Genomic DNA, 19,103 nt, shown 5'->3' with positions numbered 1-19,103 from the left:
GTCAGTAATAAGGATTCTGTCGCAACAATGACAAATACAATAGATAGGAAACAGATGAAGCTGACTCTTCCTGACTTCCTCTTTAGGTCAGCAAATACAGACACTTGTGTCACATTGGTGGTAAATGCAAACCAGTGCACTAAAGCTTTGGTTTGATTCCTCTGTGTGATAAGTTGTGATACAGTGGGGAATGAGCAGCATGCAGACCGGGAAAATCATCAAAGGTATATACAAGAAAAAGTTAAACCTATTTGTCTGTATGAAGCATTCTTAGTTTGATGCCAATTTGCGATAAATCAAAGGGCCTAACAGCACCTGCAGTAGCTTGGAAAATCTGAAAGAGAAATTCTGCTGTTGGCATACAAAGACAAACCTTTAGTGTTAGTATGTTTCCTCAGGTTTAAGTCTGAGTGTACGATGCCAATCATTAACCATGCACTCGCATCTTGAGACCAGCTGCTTTGTCGGCTCATGCTGCTGTAACATTTATACCGACTCCACGCGCGACAGTCTGCTGTCGTCCTATTCCAAAAGGTAAAGTTACCGTGCAAATGTTCAAATAAAGTTTTAAGTCTTCGCATTGTGAGAATTTCACAGGACAATATTAACCTTCAGTCATCCACAACTAGATAATTATAAACTCTGTAGGCTTTTTCCTTGCTTAGGCTTTAAAACAAGGTTTTTATCAATTCTACACAACTGAAAACCGATCTAAAATAAGCCAAAACAAGCAGGAATTGGTAACAAAAGTTCCTAGTTCTTTCCTCTTTGACTTAACTATTTGAAACCAAAAGGTCATGTAATACACAACCACCCAAATTGAAAGCATGGACCCACTAGCATGATTGTTGAGACATGATTATCTTTTCTATAATATATATTTCTGATCATTATATGCCAGAATAAGGACTAATAATAGATATGCATCTCTAATTTTTTTTTAAATTAAGAATTTCACTTAAAGCTCTATTCGTCAAATTTTGGCCACTAGGGGTGAATAACAGCAACAAACCGACAAACACTGATGTCATTCAGGCAGAGCAAGATTATCTTTGTAGTGTTTCTGACCACCTGAAGAATTTAGGTTCTATTTTCACTTCACTTCTGTCAACTCCTCAGATATCTGGGTGCTTTGCTTCCTAGATGCGAGACTCTGGCCAGCTGGTTGCTTGTCTGTCTTTGGGGCTGGGCAGCTGGGAGAGCTACTGTTCCAGCATTATCCGGGAGCTAGCTTTCATTAGCTTTTATTAGTTTTATTAGCTTGTTAAGAGCAACAAGACTGAACCATATAGTACATATGTGGACTGGGTCATCATTCTCTGGTGGTTCCCCTAGAGCAGGGGTCCCCAACTGGCGGACCACGGTCCGGATCCGGACCCAGACATTGCTGTCTGGTGTTAGTCTATTAAAACACTCATCAATCAATTTAGGAGTAATATGACAAACCAGTGTTTTGTATTTTGGTGGTGAGGTGACAATTTGCATTTGAAACCTGGACTCTTGCCGTAAAACAATTCAGACCACATTTAAAGGAAATATTGTTGTTGTCAACATGTAACAGCATACCAGATCTTTTGTATATCTGATTACATGTCTGCATGGATGGGTCCAATGGTGAATTTCTCTCAGATAGGTGTGGGGACAACAGGAATGTGGAAATGGAGGCCCATAATTAAACCGTAATACGTACCTGTAGGACAGACACTGCTGTGACAACAGGGAATCAACAAGAGGGCATTGACCCTGAGGGAAGAATATGTGATTGTTATCGTGATAGTGTTGTTCAGGGTGATTGGCCTCTTTTCATAGAGTCAAACACTACCTTGACCCTCTAAACTGGTCGAGTGTGTAGACCACTGCTGCAGCTCTGCGTCCTCTCTGAACAGCTGAACTATTCAACAGCAGACATGTTGGCTGGAGGTCATCTGGCTTCTCTTGTAATCCTCATTCTTCAGGGATGGATCATCGCAGCCGCAGGGCTGACTCATGCGCCGGGCTGAGTTAAAAACTGCTGGAGCACTCTGAGAACAAACAGTCTGTTGTGGGACTGTGCACTTCTCAGGCTCTGAACATCAGCCCTGGATTATTGAGAACTTGAATATGGACTACACATGGCTGCTGCTGCTGCTGCTGCTCAACCTCAGAGGAGCTATTTGTGCTGTGGTGCAATGGACAGAATTACATGAAGCAAAGGTAAAGGTGCTTCGTACATTTTAAAACATACATTCACAATTTCATTCATGTCAACAGCAATATATGCATGCTTAATATATTAACAGTATTCTTTTCAGTGAGCCTTATTGTCTGCCTCTGCTACACAGGCCTATTTGAGGCAGTATGGATACCTGAATGACCCTGCTGATCCACAGGACCCTCATTACCTGGAAGAGGTCATTGAAGCTCTCAGGTAAAATAGACTAACGCTATTTCAGGGGAAACATGCATAGCTAAGTTAATATCCCTGATACAGTGAAGGAGGATGCGAGCAGCCCTCAATTTGCAGATCACTTCTTGTCTCCAGGGTTTTCCAGGGTGTGAATGATCTGCCACCTACTGGAGAACTAGATGAAGCTACTGTGGAACTGATGAGACAGCCGCGATGTGGCATGGAAGACCCCTTCAACAAGAAATATCACAAATACAGAGTGATGGGTGAGTCGAGAAAATAAGCTTTAGATCTGTTAACTTTTTAAACAGTACAGGGTTCAATAAATTGGGCACCAGTGTAAACAATGTTACAAATATTTGTAGCTCTAACTTTGACATCTGTGGGCCATGTTGTCACAAAGTGTCATGGATCAACATAATGACATTAAATATAATGGATCAATATAATGACAAACAAAATAGTCAGCATAGTATTTCAATAAAATGTAAAAAATATCATAGTATAGAATGTCATACAAATGTAATAAACAGGTCAGTGTAGAGTGCATCAAATGTCATAACGTGGTATGCTATGAAAATGTCATTGTACAGTATATTAAAATGTCATAAAAACTCATACTATAGTATGTCATGAAATATTCATCGTACAGTATGTCATTAAATTATTTAAAAGTTGTAGTGTATTATGCCATGAAAAAATCATAAAAAGTAATAATATGGTGCGTAATTAAAATGTCTAAAAAGTCATAGTAAAGTATGTCATCAAAGTTCCAAAAAGTATAGTAGCTATGACATTAAAATGTCATAAAACATCATAGTTGAAAAAAGTAATTAAAAGGCAGAGTATAGTATGTTATTATATGTAGCATAATATGTCATATAGTATTGTCATAGTACAGTATGTCATTAAAATGTCTAAAATTCATAGTATATTATGTCCCAAATAAGTCATATTAATATATTATAAAAAGTCATAATATATCACACCATAGTATCTCATTAAAACGTCAATAAAATCATAGTATGGCATGTCCAAATATACATTAAAAAACTTCATAGTATAGTATTTCTTGTTAAAAGCGTCATATTATAGTCAACACAGAAAAAGTCAGGAAAAGTGTATTGTAAAGTATGTTGACAAAAATGACAGGTATGCATTTTTAAAAAGTCATAAATATTCATGGTTTATTATGTCATTAGAATAACAAAATGTCATCGTATAGTATGTCATAAAAAAGGATTCTTCTCTTACAGGTCGTTGGAGAAAGAGGAGTCTGACCTACCGCATCTACAACTACACACCTGACATGAAGAAGGTAGAGGTGAAGATGGCCGTCCTCTCTGCCTTCAAGTACTGGAGTGATGTGGCTGCTTTGACCTTCCGAGAAGTCGACTATGGCAGAGCAGACATCAAGATCTCCTTTCATAAGAAAGACGGCTTCTGCGCCAACCCATTTGATGGCCGTGGTCAGTTTTTTTATTTAGATATATAGCTCCTATTGGGCCTACTATCCCCTGAAACACAAACCTAAATTGTTTATTTGTACCACCTGCAGGTCATGTACTCGCCCATGCTGAGTCACCAGAATCTGGTATTGTCCATTTTGATGAGGATGAGTTCTGGACTGAGGGAGCATATTATGGTACTAATCTGCGTATTGTGGCTGCCCATGAAATTGGCCACGCCCTCGGCCTGGGCCACTCTCAGTTCAGAAGCGCTCTGATGGCTCCAGTCTACGGTGGTTACCGTGCCAATTTTAGGCTGCATACAGATGATATCAGAGGCATCCAGATGTTATATGGTGAGTGCATCAAGAAGGCCCACTGGACTAGATCAGAGCTGTCAATTTTGTATCAGTACCTGTGACTCAACCTGACACTTCATGTGATTGCATGACTTTGAGTCACTGTGTTTTATGTCAAAGTAAGGAAAGCATACATCCTAAAACTTTCTTTGTTTTATAGGTAAACGCATCACCAGCACTTTAGCCAGTCCGACACCTCCAGGCAGTCTGTTTCCCACAGAAAGCAGGAATGATACTGAGAACCTCCCTGACCCCTGCACTGCCACACTGGATGCCATCATGTTAGGTAAATTACAGATTAGCTGTTGCTAGAGTATTTACAGTAGAAGTCCCACCTGTGTGCATTGTAGCCTGACTTTACCTGAACACTTTTCTAGTCCGACAGCAGGATCACAAAATGTGTCACAGAGTACGTCTCTGTTTGTTTAATCAGGTCCATGGAGGAAAACCTTTGCTTTCAGCGGTGATTACGTCTGGACGATCTCTGATCTGGGACACAACACACCGATAAAGATTGGCAGTCTGTGGAGGGCCCTGCCTGGAAACCTGAATGCTGTCGTGTACTCTCAAAGAACCAAGAAGACATACTTTTTTAAAGGTACAGTTGTCCAATACTTCTGTCATGCGCTCTTCTGTTCTCCAGCTGTGAGTGTGTGACTATTTATACTGTTTCTGGTCCCAGGCAATAAAGTGTGGAGGTATACCATGTTCGTGCTGGACTACGGCTACCCCAAAGAGGTCAAACGAATCCCTCCTAATATTGATGCAGCCCTTTACCTGGAGATTAACAAGAAGTTGGTCTTTATCAAGGTATCAAAACATGTGGCGGCATTTAAATATGTCAGTGCGTCCTCAGATATTCTTCTTGCAGACATATTTAGTTGTTATCTCTTTACTGTCTGTCTGTGTAGGGTTCAGAACACTGGCAGTGGGATGAGTTGAAGTACACGGACTTAAGTCTCTACCCCAAACCGCTCTCTATGCTCTTCACTGGAGTGCCGTCCAGTCCGGATGCAGCCTTCACCTGGACCAACGGCAACATCTTCTTCTTTAAGGGAGATGAGTACTGGCGTGTGAATAAGCTGCTGAGGGTCGACAGAGGATACCCACTGAGCAAGAGGGAGCGCTGGATGCAATGCTAGGGGCCAACCATCAGGGGGCAGCATGGATCAAGAGGTCCACGGCAGGGGTGCTGGTTCCACTCCAGAGGCATTGACAACCAGGCAACCTCAACAGCAGTGATTGTAAATTTTATCTACCATGAAAAAAAAAAAAGAACAGAAATAGTGTGGGAATTGATTTTATTTCACTGGATCTGATTTTAACCAAACTACTCATTCCCTCTGCGGCAGGCAGGTTTTTGTGAGGCTTACTCGTTGAGCACATATGTGTGTTTTTGTGACTTTGAGGATTATGTAAGCTTTTGTATGATCTCAGGGAGAAATCAAGGGAGGCCTTCTGTTTTTCTCTCAAACATATGTGTTGGGTTATGTGTGTTAATACTTTCAGTAAGATGAAATATGATGGGTGTGCGCACTTCCTGTTCAGACATTCTGTTTTTAACCAATCATGCAACTCTTTTAAAAGTTTGTTCAGTGTTTTTAAACAATAAAATGTTACTAAACACTTCTATTATCTCATGACTCACGCTGGTCTGTGAGAAATCATGTGTCATAGATATGTGTCCAGGTTTTTTCAAGTTCAAATGTAAGATTTTCTATAATGAAACAATTAAATTTAACGTTCATTATGATGAAATGCCAGTCTGTCCTGCATTGTGTTGTCTGCAAAAAAACAAACTTTGGAGGCGCCATGACAACCCCAACCAGTTACCGAGTAGGAAATCCTCCCCATGACCTATTTATTGCCCATGAAAAGCCTGGTGAGGATTGCTGCCAGTGTTGCTAAGAGCCACAAGAGACCAGCAGTGTAATTAATCTGACTCAATCAAGGAGTGAAAACTGTTTTTGTATGAAACACATTTATTTATCTTTGCAATTTCTATCAACAGGTATGTACAGATTCAGGAAACAAGTGCATTGTCCCTGCAAAATTCAAACATCACAATGGATAATTCTTTAAAAATCTACACATTAACAACAAACATGCTTTGTTTTTTTTGTCCTTTTTTAACCCTATCATGTACTTGGTCAATATATAAATTAACTCATAAAAAGTTCACTCCACAAGCATACACAACAGTCTAAATTCTTCACCTACTCTATTCTGACGGGATATACAAAGTATTTCTTTTTGCACCGTTTATTTTTTGCTTCACTTTGTCATACTTGTATCCACCCGTCATATTTTACTCTCTTACCAAACCAAACTCCATTTAAACAAATACACAGTCATTTTAACGAGAAACTTTCACAAATCCTACGAGCACACAGTTAAACAGGTACGACAGGTAATAACAACACTTCATGGCAATGGCTAACTTTTTAAGTACAGTACATGTAATGTAAAACAAATTGCTTTGTCACTTCACCACCATAACAGAACAGTTTTTGAGGCTCGTACTTGCTATTTATGTATTTAATACATCATGAAAAAAATGGAGGACCTTACTTTGTTAGTATCTGTTTTTAAGTGTTTCTCTGAGAAAAACAGTAGTTGTAGTGGTTATATTATAGCTTTCACCAAACAGGTGACACCCCTCCCCAAAAAGCAGCATTCTCTTTTACCAAACAATCCTCTTTCTCCAAACCAATTTAAGGGCACAATAAACCTTTAGCTGAGGGTATCAGTTTGTTGCTTCTACTCTATGTTAGGAAGACAAAGTTGGACAACCAGAGAGCTCTAGGTAGTCCCTTTTGCTCAGACCCTGACGACTGGGGTTGTAGCTGTAAGGGGCGCGGTGGACCCGGTGTCATAGTCCAAGTCGATCATGGTGTGGTTGGCAGTGCCCAGGCTGCTAAGGGAAGTGCCTGTGCCCATCTGTCTGTCCCGCAGACTTTGCAGGTAGCTCTAAGAAGAACAAGACATGGAGAGATGAGTCAAGTACACAAAAACGGGGGCGTAAACTTGACAAGGATTTGTTAGGCTCACTGGTATAACTGATGCCATAAAAACACAATAATCAGCATCTACAGCACACGCCATGTTGGGTGACACTGACCGGTGCCAGTAGATCCCCAGCGTAACGTTTCACTGGGGTGGGTTTACGGCGGTACGTGCCTTCCTGCCCACCTGCCTGCTGTCGCTTCTTGGCGTCCTTCTCTCGAATTCGCATCAGCTGGACTCTCTTCTGTCTCCGACTGATAACGACTACAAGGAGAAGAGAAAATTCAAAGGCAGCTTCATTAAGCTAGAATTAGACATTAGACATTTTAATGAAATTGTCATACTCAGCATATGAATTCTTGAGTTATGGCCAAAACGGTGTTTTGAGGTTACATTGACCATAACCTTTTACCACCATTACTAACCAGTTCATCCCTGAGTCAAAGTAGATTTTTGTGCCAGATGAAATTAAATTCCACCACAAAAATGGGACGGCTGTGTGGTCACAGCTACCTTGACCTTTGACAACCTAAAATCTAATCGGTTCATCCTTCAGTCCAAGTCGACCTTTGTGTCAAATTTAGAAAAATTTCCATCAAGGTAAGATAGAGGAACAACTTGCAAACTAAATACCATGCTTTTGATGGCGCGAAGACATAAAAAGTGATGGTACAGTATGTGAAAAAAAGTGATGGTATAGAATGCCATAAAAGTCATTAAAAAAAGTCATAATATAGTATGTCAAAAAAGGCATAGTACAGAATATCATAAAAATGCCATTAAAAAAACATAAAATGTCTTAAAAAGGGATGAAAAAGTAATTGTATAGAATGTCAGTAAAGATGTAAAAGTATTATGTCTTAAAAATGTCAACAAAAAAACAGCTTTGTATGTCGTAAAAGAGTAAAAAAAAAAGTATAGAATAGAATAGATCATATATATATATATATATCATAAAAATGTCAAAAAAGTCATAGTATAGTATAGTATGCCATAAAAAATCATGTGGCTGGCGGTTCAGGCTGTGTCAGCTTTACATCACCCCTAACCCAGACTTCGCTTCCCAAAGCTGTGAACTTAGTACTTGCTGCCTCTCTCTCTGTGGGGAGAGACGGAGCCCCCTTTTCCCGGTGCAACTGTTAATCAAGGCGGACTCTCCTCAGTGTGCGGTCTCTATGTCGGTAACCAACCCGACCCGTCTATAAATTACATTGATAATGAAATGAAACATTCTGGCCATTTTGAATGGCTGGCAGCAACAAAGCAGCAGAAGCAACGCTGTCAGGCTTGAAAACAATTGATGTCACAAATTGGCCATTTAAGTGACACTCCCACACCGCTGCACAACCCAGGTGCTAATCGCCGCAACGCCTGAATTCTTAGAAGTTGGATGAATACGGTCCCTAAATCCCCCCTACAACAGACCTCAAAGGGTCATGATATTTCCTCCTTACCCTCAGTGTGTGAGAAGCTGTCATCCGTCAGTTTCCACTGGACCAGTACTCCTATGAGGCTGAGGGCAGGCCAGATGCCCAGAATGACCCAGCTGTACCAGCAGAGAGGTGGCCCGGGTGTGAGGCGCAAGCATTCATACACATGCGTGGCCAAAACCAGCATCTCCACAAAGTAATCAGCACACACTGTCATGATAGCTGCCCCGAACACAGCCGTGGAGAGCATGGTGAAGAGCTTTTGCCACTGCAGTGTCAGCACAGCAAACAGCATGCCCGCTCCCAGAAGTGAACCCAGTGGGACCCAGACTGTGGTTGGAGTGTAGAACTGCTGAGTGACCAGTAGGGCGGCAACAGCCAGGAGGAGGCCCAGCAGCAGGCCGGTCATGAAGAGGCCGACGCTTCGCACCAGCATAGTGACCAGACCGCACAGCAGGCCGATACCGAGGCCGATACCCGCACTGGCCTCCACGCTCAGCTGGGTGTCCAGCACATGCTCCTTGTGACACAGCAAGAAAATGATGACGGAGCCAAACATCAGACCGGACAGGAACATGACAGCCTTGAAACAGCGGTAACCTAGAAGAGGAGAGACAGGAGAGATCTACAGTGAGGAACACAGCTATCCTTTTTATATGAATATAATGTACACAAGGTATAAGCTCCGCAAAGTAACTTTGTCAACAGCTACAACCAGAGTGTTTTTGTGTCAAATCAAGTAAAAGTGCAGGTTTAGCCAACTTGATTTGATATATTTAAAGGCTGCACTATGGAGCAAATTACAAGTGTTTCCAATGATTGTTGAGAGTTGCACATGCGCAATATGCAAGTGATATAACAACCCAATATCACATACTCGCCGATACCCAATCCAGTATTTTACGCTATATCTGAGGCATTTCCAATACTGGTATCAATATCTGAGCAACTCTAGTTAAGTAATTCAAAAAACATTCAGTTTTAGCTTTCATTGATTTCAAGGTCTGTGAGCCGGCAGGGATCCTCACCAAAGAAGCAGTAGATGATGCCAAACAGGCAACACATGGAGCAGATGACGGCGGGGATGACATCATACTTCCTCTCTATCTCCAAACTGCAGGCGTCGACCTCGGCTGTACCTGACCCGGCCCCTTCGGAGCTCAGCCCGGTGGGATCTGCCATTCTGGGTGAATGCGGGAGGCTCGAGTTCGGCACAAGGGTGGAACTTCTGGTGGCGTTATCTCAACCCCATCTGAGCAGGTCTGGTGGCTGTAAGAGGAGAGGAAATGTTGATGGATTAGGACAGAATAAAGAGAAAAACTAAAGTACTCCAGGCGTAAATGTGAAGTGTGAAATCTTCAGGTCAACTGTGACTTCTTCGTAGCTTCACTGTATGTGCAGCTGTCATAGACTCAACACACAAAGCTATGCAACTCTACAATCCTCTACGAGCAATCACACAAGCAACTCATTCACTCACTATAATCCATGCGCCGGACCCCCGGTCCTTATCTCTGTTCCCCCTCAAGCATTAGGGTCATGAACTCTGACAGTTTTAAGTGGTGGGTCATCTGAGAAGAGTAATTGGATTTACTTTATCAGATTTTAACACAATTTAAAAAAAATCTAACTTTAACTGTTCTTTTTAGAATTAAACAGAAAGAGCCGTCGAGCAATGTGTTTTGTAAGGAATTTGGCAACTTTGGTTTCATGCTGAATTGAATGATTTTGTCCTACGTGGCACCCTTGCTTATTAAACATAGACACACATACAGTTATTTGATACATGTATTAATGATAACAACTAGTGGACACAGTATCTATGTCAATGCAGAGCAGAAGATGTTACCCTCCTGTGAAAATCATGTATTTCCAAATTGTTGACTTTTCATTTTTTTTGGAACAACCGTGTTTTCAGCTCTGTGAAACGGTTTATTTAGTATAAGAAGTAGGAAATTTTTCTCAATTCATAATGAAACATGTAATCCGTCGGTTCCAAAAGATTCACTAAACATCATCAGATTTGGTGATACGGGGTTTTCACTTGACAGCTACAAGCTTATACATTAATGGCATGAAGCCCACGTTTTCCTATCAAATTGTGTGCAGACCAGTGCTTTAAAACATGTTTGAGTAGTTCTTTCTCATTTCACCTCTGAAATTTCAAGGAACAACTAGTACTCTTGAAAATTGATATATGATATTTCAGCTGGCAGGCCTGTAGAGAGCCACAGAGGGCTGCAGTGGGGCTAAAGGCTTATGGGTGGACTGCTCTTTCTGAGGCTGCTGGCAGGCCTCCTGTATGATCTCATCACAGCTGAGATCCGATTACAGCTCGCTCACGTTTTCTACTTGAGACAAACAGTCAGGAACAGGACTCCTGCCTTTATTCCTTACTATTTGCCAGATCTTTCGCCTTTCAGCCTTGTCTATCCACTTCCGCTGCTTTAACTGGAACTTCCCCCATCTTAAATCTAATTCATCTTTTACACTGAAATATGCCTAATTTGTTTTGCCTTTTTCTCAGACACAGGGTCATTTGTATGTCCTGCCTATGAATTACTTTACATAGTCTTTTCTTCTTTAGTCACTCTCATTTTTTCGGTAACTATCCTCTTCTCTAACTTTTGAAATCAAAACAAGCACTGCTGGAAATATCTCTGTATACAATAAAGACTATAATCTTCACATCAACCCAAGCCAAATTAAAAGAAAGAACCAAACTCTTTTGTAGGATCATATAAAACTACACACATGCTGGGCAGCACGACAGCTCATTGGCTATCACTGTCCGTCATCTTGAAGGAAGAAGGGTTTGAATATGACAGCTGTCTGTGGGGATTTCTATGTGAAGTTCTCATATTCCTACCTTATCTATAAGGGTTTTAAGACACCCAGGTAAAATCCAAATGTGTAGTGTATGTTTTGTGATAGATTGGCTAAGTAACTTAATCTACACCACTTAAGTGAAAAAGGGTACATTTCAAGCTAATATAATTATTCTGTAGTTTTATCTTCAAGAATGATTATTTATCACAAAAAGAGTCATTTAATGTCTCTTGTAATCAACATGCAGCATGTCAAATTTGAATACAGCTTTTTTTTTTACAACATTTTTGAGGTGGATAAAATAGTAACACATCACATTACACAGTAGTTTCCTTCTTTCACAGTAATTGCTGTAATGGAACACTATAGAAGCAGAGCGGTGGGTTACAGCACAGTCTGAAGTCAAAGTTTGAAGACAAGCAACAATTGTAGTTTATATTGAACAACTTTATTGTAAGACCAACACGTTTTGGCTTGTGGCCTTCATCAAGGTCTTAGTGGACACTCACAAGATTTTCCCACAACTTCCTCTGAGCGAGCCCGGACTCTGAATTTATTTTTGGTGGTCGGCTTATTACATTGAGTTAAATCATGATAATAAGTCATCAGTGCTAATAGAAAATACTAGTCCAGTCTCCTCCCTTTTACCACATATCATAGTTGGTTATTGTTAAATATATTGCAAATGGTAAAACCCTTTTTTGGGGGGTTTACCAGTAATGGGTGCACTATGTGTGAACTATTTAATATTTCAACACCATTTTAACAGTAATTTACTCAACACGCACATCCATGTCTCTGCACGCCTTTGCTCATATTACCCCTCCATGATGCACAATGGTGTCCTATGTCTAGCAGGCTTGGAAGTTCTTGCTGCTGTGGGAGAATAGAGCCATTATGGGGCAAAACAAAGACTCTGAGGCCCATGCTGTGACCTCTAGTGGCACTCAGAGGAAACCATGCAGACGGCATGAAGATGGTTGAGAGCACCAAGGAGACTGGTAGATCCTGTGTGTTTGCTGTAAGATGGGTGCCAAGTATTTGCCTTTCAGAGGGCTGGTGAGTGATGAAGGGAGGGGTACCTAACTAGAAACAGAGCTATCTGTCTTAATGAGTGAGCTCACTGGAGCCCCCTAAACCTCCCAAATGCTTCCTCCTAGCTGAATTTTCTACAAGCTAAAGTTGCCTGGCAACAAATACAATACAAGTCAACAAGACTAAGAGTCTACAGCCATGCTAGCAGCTCTGTGAGGCTACTACTAACTTAGCCATGCTAGCATCAGCATGCTGACATGCTCACAGTGATAATGCTAACATGCTGAAGCAATATTTACCAGGTTCACCATCTAAGTTTAACCTCTTGGAATGCGGAAATTTCCTAATTAGAGCTAAACACAAAGTACAGCTCAGGCGGGTGGGAATATCATTCGTCTTTTTAAGGTTGTTGGTCATAAAGCAAAGGATTGGACAATATTCAAAGTTAGATCAAGTGATAGTGTTAGATGAAAAGTCAGAGGATCAACAAAGTTATCCTTGAGGGACCTTTAATACCAGTAGTGAATTTCATGACAATCCATAAAAACTTCATGATGGCACTAAAAGTCAGAGAATTACCAAAGTCAGACGGATTTATCCTCTTGGGATCATTAATGTCGGTACACAACAAATATGGAAATTAATTGAATAGGTGATGGATCGGCTCACCGGTCGATCGGGGCTAAAAAGTTTGGCGAGTATTTGATTTCCAGCATGGATTAGCTTGACCAGTAGAGGTTTGAAAAGTGTCAACTCTGCATTTACTTGGACTCCAATGGAAAGACTAGAAAAAAAGCACATAATGGCCTCCAGAAGTATCACTTACAGTATAGCAGTGGGAACAGTGCATTGACACACAGTACGCATCAGCTTCGGATGAGCTATTGGAATATTATGTTGCTCTTGGAAAAAAATAAAATCAGCCCAAGAGTATACACCCCCTGAACAAACACTGCAGGGGGCTGAGCAGCACAGATTTGAGTGCTCAGCTGCTGAGGAACAGGCAGGGCCGACTACAAGTTCCCCACATAGCTAATTTGGGTGTGTTTAATCAAGGGGTGTGTGATCACACCCTAGGATTCTGCAAGTGCTCCTCCAATTTGACGACCACAGCTGAGAAGCTAAAAAACCTGTAGTTTTATGACCTGGCTGTCTGACAATTTCACTTGGAAGACTCCACCAAGGGTGTGAGATGCACCCTTGTCTGCACTCTGCAGTTGCAGCCATAAATTATGGCACCTTCAGCCGAAAACCCCAACCAGCTGAAAGACTGATCGGGTCTAGACAACAGGAACCATAGGAATAAAGCTAACTGTCCCGGTGGGGCTCATGCCATATTGTGCTAAGCATAAAACTGGATAACGTGGATAAATGTATGCTCGTCATCCCAATAACATCTGCTTTCACTCAGAGTCATATTGAGCAAGACATCATGTCGGCCACTATTGAGCTTCCTGTCTCTCCACAGCAGGAAGCTCAGGACCAGATGAGGAAGTGTAACATCAGCTTTCAGCAGGAACTGACCCTTGTGTCTGTGACACAGTGCAGATAGGAACAAGACGTTGGATCACCAACACTGAAACATCACTTCACCTCAACAACATCACTGCCTGATTTCAAATGGGAATCTGGGAAACACAACGCAGCTACCTAGGGATCTGCACTGCTATGAAAGGTAGCATTGTCAATACAAACAACTGGAGCAATTTGGTCGTCTTAGGAAACAGAAACCTTGCAATATGATGAAAACAAGCGTGTAATCTGTCTGGCTCGCAGGCTAATCTACACATAACACTTGCCATTGTATCTCTGCTTACGTGATTGAAACTATTTCAGCACAGAGTTTGTGCTTGGTGTGCTGTAACGACTTGTATAATGAACAAAGCACCACATGATAGTTAGTTTCAATTATTTTCCAGACGTCTCATGCTCAAGAGGTTTTGTAATTTCATGTTGATATACGCTCAGTCTGAGCTCCATGCAGCCATATCCAAACCAAAATGATGGACTGATCACGAATGTGCAAAAATGAAGACATCTATGCAGACTTTATATCGACATATCAACACCTGCCAGTGCCACAAGCCTCTACTGTCACATTCCTGTTCAGATGTATCCTTCCCCACTCACACTTCATTACAGCTATAAACTTCATAACTCAAACACACACACAAATAAATAAATACAAGCTATAACACTAGAGTATTGCGATGGATATTTGGTACCTCAACTTGAGCCAACAAAATATGTTTCTACTTTACTCCTCACAATCCACATATTTGTGACTACAGTTTCCAAAATTGTGAATTTGATGCAAAATGAATTGCCTCCCAAAGCTGACTCAGTTCAACCAACCAACTCTATTTTAGAATTCCAACATCTTGATCACCGCCCAGAGTCTTGGAAATTCACACCATTTTGCAATATTTGAATGCACTTAATAGCTTCATAGAGACACAGTTGGCAGCAGCCCAAGTGACAACATGTCAGTCACAATCCCCACTGGCAGTTGTACGACTTTAAAACTGAAGTCTCCTATTTCCAAATAAAGATCGTGTTCATAATTCTCACTGCCAAATAGTTTGGCTTCTGGCCATGGACCACAATAACGGTCACTTGTGGCAGTATTTCATTAGTATCTAACTTATTTTTCCCTCATAATCTCTCAGCCTCATGCCTGACTTTCGTCTAAACAATAGAGGCCTTTCAACATAAAAATGCAGAGAGCTACTTATAGAGATCAGGAACACAATAAGTAGCCTTTTGAAGAGTCACATGTCGATGGTTGCATGAATGTATACTGTACATCAGAAATACACATGGTCATTAACATAGGACTAATATCCATACACCAATTAAACACTCTGTGCTGCAGTAAGTTGTGATCCAGCAGCAGAGGAAGGAGCGTACAGTGTGTGCAGCAAGGAGGGGCAGTTCCACAACACTCTATTAGGGTTTGTGGTAGAGAGCAGCATTTAGTAGGCGGTGCGGCGGAGTCTGATGTCCATATGTTAGTGAAAGCATGACAGTGTGGCACTGTGTATGAGATAATATATGCTTCTGATGAACACTAGGTTAGTGTAGAGCACCAGTGTCCCTGAGCAAGACACCAACGCTTTACCAGTTCAAGTTGTGTTCTGTATGAAGTCGAGCTTATAATGATATTATTATGGCGTCTATTGAAACTTTGTTTGGCTCTTATCACACATGTGTTTTTATCTCTTTTCAAAGGGAGTTTGTTTGCAAGAAACAAATCTGCTGAAGCAGACTGCCAAAGTAAATCAAATAGGCCGCTTATTGAGTTATGATACAGTGTAGATAGGTTTGCTAGGGGCAGAAAGGGGAGTCAGCGGCCCAGACCTCCATGCAGTGCCTATATATGTCTGCAGCTCTATCATTTAGAGCAGCCATTTAACCCTCTTTGTCAAATTCCACTCGACAATAATTGTACCTCCTACAGCGATCTCGCGAGCCTAAAATATCATGTGCGTCCTTCATTTTCCAAGCCAATTCCATGACCCGCTCATGTCTTAACTATAACCAATGTTTAAGTGCTATAAGTAGCACATGGGTGGATGTTTCAAAATAACTGGTATCAGTTTGTATGTGGTTTCCATGTGACAATGGCTCTTTTCTTGCACCCAGGAATCCCTCGTCAATAAGTCTAACAACAAACTGCTGCTCAGCCATGTTCAGTTAGGCCTCTTTAGTATATTAACACAGAGAAACAGCATTGATTGCATTTGCTGATATTAGCAATTACACCTTTGGTTGGGTCATTTAAAAATATATTGAATTAGCTATCTTTTACCACATTAATAACAACAAGGACATAAAAAAAATAATTGATGCACTTTCCAAAAAGGGAAAGCACAGCAGTCTCCATATAAGATTAACCACAGCAATGAGTTTTTGTCTTATACAGCACAGCTCTTCCTTAATGAGCTCTTATTTACCATGACAAGCTTGGAGTCATTCCTCATATATATTCCCATGTGCAGCATAAAGACGGATGCAGGAGGCTTGAACATGTGGCCTGACACAGCTGGAGTGCTAACCCAACAATTCTGAAGACTTGTGAGGTAGACGCACCTAAATAATTATTATTGACCTGTTGTTGAGCAATACTTGTGTTTTAAAGTACTGGGAAACATAGAAAGCAAAAAGTTCATCTTTTTCAGCTGGCAAAACAGCTAAAAGTAAAACTAGAAGTTCCCCAAATTTCTAATATGGGCTCTCAGACAGCTTTAGCCAAATACATTTATTTCATAATGTACACTAAAAAGTATGAATTGTTTACTTTATTTTTACTTTATATTACAAAACATAAGAGTTTACCAATGCAGCTATCTACAGTTTGGAACGGAAGATACAGTGAGGGCCAGCAAGCCAATTCCTTAATAAGAAGAATAAGCCTTCTCCTATGGCCCTGTTGTCTTAAGGGGGGGAAAGACTGCTTGTGTTTAAAGAAGAAAGCATATCCAAACACATTATCCAAACTTCAAATTAAAGTTTGTTCTCATAAAAAGGGAATTCCTGCTTTGCTGTGCGGGTCAGCTGTTCTCACTGTGCACACTCTCTCCCCAACAACGCTCTCCTGAAAAGCAACGTTTCAATACCGTTGATGTGTTTTTAATCGCTGAGGATAAGAGACATGAGCATGCTGTTAACAGATTTTTATACCAAATACTAGACAAAAAATGACACCACTGTGTCCGTGCTAATTAAAAGGCACCATGCAGAACAACATGTGCAGTCTAACCCTGCTCTTCATGCCTCCTTTCCTGCCTTCTCTCTTTCCTCAAAGCAGGGAAGGGCTTCCTCTCTGCCTTTTTTCAAAGGGACAAAACCATCTGGTGCAGGCTGACAGAGTAGGTCGAGTAGATGATGGGGGGGGGGGGGGGGGGGGTGCAACTACAGACTGCACTCCCCAGTAAAGACAGGACCTGTAGGCTATCATCACACAGCCCAAAAACCCCACGGGCACTCCCACCCTGGATCACACAGCAGAACCACAGGGCTTCTTGCACGCTATGTGGGCCAGAAGGCACATGACATGTTCGCCTCCCAAGAGGAAGGATGTCCCTATATAGCTATATACATATACATATACATATACATATATATATACATATACATATACATATACATATACATATACATATACATATAGGCACTATGGGCGTTATAAAGAAATACAAGTTCAGACTTGTTCAGACTTGTCAAACAATCTGTTGTTATACATAACGTATAACTAGATGTAAATAAATGATGTATTGATTATTCATTTTTGTTTAGAGCTGCAAGCGACTTCCCATCTTCCACCAGCACAACTACCACAGAACTAAGTTAAAACCCAGAGTTGTCAGTCAGTACTGTGCTTTAATCAGTACTGACTGACAACTCTGGGTTTTAAGTTAGTTGAGGATTTTGGTCTAAATGTAAGGTTCAGTGCACACCGATAAAGCCTTTATTATGCTGGATCATTATGTCTGGATGAAGGATAAATAGCATTATGAGCCTCAAGTGTAGAAATGTTTTAAAAAGGGTTAGCAGCCAGCTTCGCTACATGTTATTACAAACATAATGAGCTGATCAGGGATCTGGGGGGCCATCACTCAGCTATTATCGTTCATCATCGGTAATGAAGTACAGTGAGCGGCTATTGTTTCCAAGATTACACCGGAGTTAACTGGATTCAAACGTCCCACTAGCAGAGAGCTAAAGAAACAGACAGCCAATCACCGGGGTTTAAAAACGAAGAGTCGTCTAATTGAGTAATTAGACATCTGCAACACAAAATAATCATATTTTTTTTAATGAAAGTGATTTTAAAAACTTACCGATGAGTCTTGTTGGCCCTGTCAAACAGGAAAACACCGCACCATTCACCAACACAAAAGCGGCGGCAGGGTACCAGGGAAAACCGGTTTTCTCTCAACTTCTCCGCAGGCTCTTTTTAAACTCACGGGCTGCACTAAACCGAGAACAACGGCATCGTTTTTTTTTTTGTTCCTATCCCTGCCTCATGGAAATGTTTCAAAAAACGCCAACCTAGCTGTGACCGCAGTAGATCTGATCTGAGGACGGTTTGGTTAGTTTACATTCTCCGCGGTGCCTCAGTCAGTCACACAACTTTGTATCCAAATTAACCGTTGGAGTTCCCGTCTGTGACTCAACAACCAAACTACTACAAGTCCGACCCGTCTTCTCTGGAAAATCTTACCGATCCTCCCTCACACGCCTCCCCTCTCCCCGCTGAACTAAACGGCACTTACAAAAAAAACAAAAGGAGAAAAACTTGTTCGCTCCAAGGCAATCCCCCTTTCTATCTCCATCCTGCGTCGTCAGTTGGGCCGTTGGAAGAGCCCGGGGGGCGGGGAGGGGTGACGGGTGACGGGTGACGGGTGAGGGGTGAGGGGGGGGGGGGGGGGGGGCCACAGACGAGGCCCGAGCTTTGATGAGCCAGCTTTACCTGAGCTCCTGTGATTAGCTCACTCAATTAACGGGGGTTTATCAGAATACATAATAATGAACTGATAGGAGTCACAGAAGTACATCTACACCAAACTGTTAACCTTGTGTTTTATCCCCCCCCCCCCCCCACACT

General features: G+C 41.4%; 2 protein-coding genes across 3 annotated transcripts; one reads left to right on the top strand and one right to left on the bottom strand.

Annotated features, from left to right (window-relative positions):
- The first annotated feature begins 1,954 nt into the window (after positions 1-1,954).
- On the top strand, positions 1,955-5,822 carry mmp19 (matrix metallopeptidase 19). Its single transcript, XM_076110877.1, has 9 exons — positions 1,955-2,193; positions 2,322-2,407; positions 2,522-2,652; positions 3,643-3,855; positions 3,945-4,190; positions 4,354-4,479; positions 4,627-4,791; positions 4,876-5,003; positions 5,105-5,822. Exons 1-9 carry the CDS (start codon positions 2,101-2,103, stop codon positions 5,333-5,335), a joined length of 1,419 nt encoding a protein of 472 aa, XP_075966992.1. The 5' UTR covers positions 1,955-2,100; the 3' UTR covers positions 5,336-5,822.
- A 341-nt stretch (positions 5,823-6,163) lies between these two features.
- LOC142970561 (transmembrane protein 198-like) lies at positions 6,164-18,829 on the bottom strand. Of its 2 annotated transcripts, none has more exons than XM_076110878.1 (5): positions 18,337-18,829; positions 9,658-9,898; positions 8,654-9,229; positions 7,315-7,463; positions 6,164-7,163 (listed from the first exon to the last, which is right to left on the bottom strand). In XM_076110878.1, the coding sequence occupies exons 2-5, from the start codon at positions 9,809-9,811 to the stop codon at positions 7,014-7,016; spliced, it is 1,029 nt and encodes a 342-aa protein (XP_075966993.1). In that variant the 5' UTR covers positions 9,812-9,898; positions 18,337-18,829; the 3' UTR covers positions 6,164-7,013. The 2 variants fall into 2 exon arrangements, with proteins under 2 accessions (XP_075966993.1, XP_075966994.1); XM_076110879.1 differs by having other exon boundaries at positions 6,960-7,163; positions 7,386-7,463.
- Positions 18,830-19,103: the final 274 nt, after the last annotated feature.

Source organism: Anarhichas minor, unplaced genomic scaffold (genome assembly GCF_050575085.1).
Source record: "Anarhichas minor isolate MPS153535 unplaced genomic scaffold, ASM5057508v1 ptg000043l, whole genome shotgun sequence".
NCBI classification, from domain to species: domain Eukaryota; kingdom Metazoa; phylum Chordata; class Actinopteri; order Perciformes; family Anarhichadidae; genus Anarhichas; species Anarhichas minor.
Note: the sequence above shows the minus strand (reverse complement) of the source record. Positions and strands in the feature narration are given on the sequence as shown.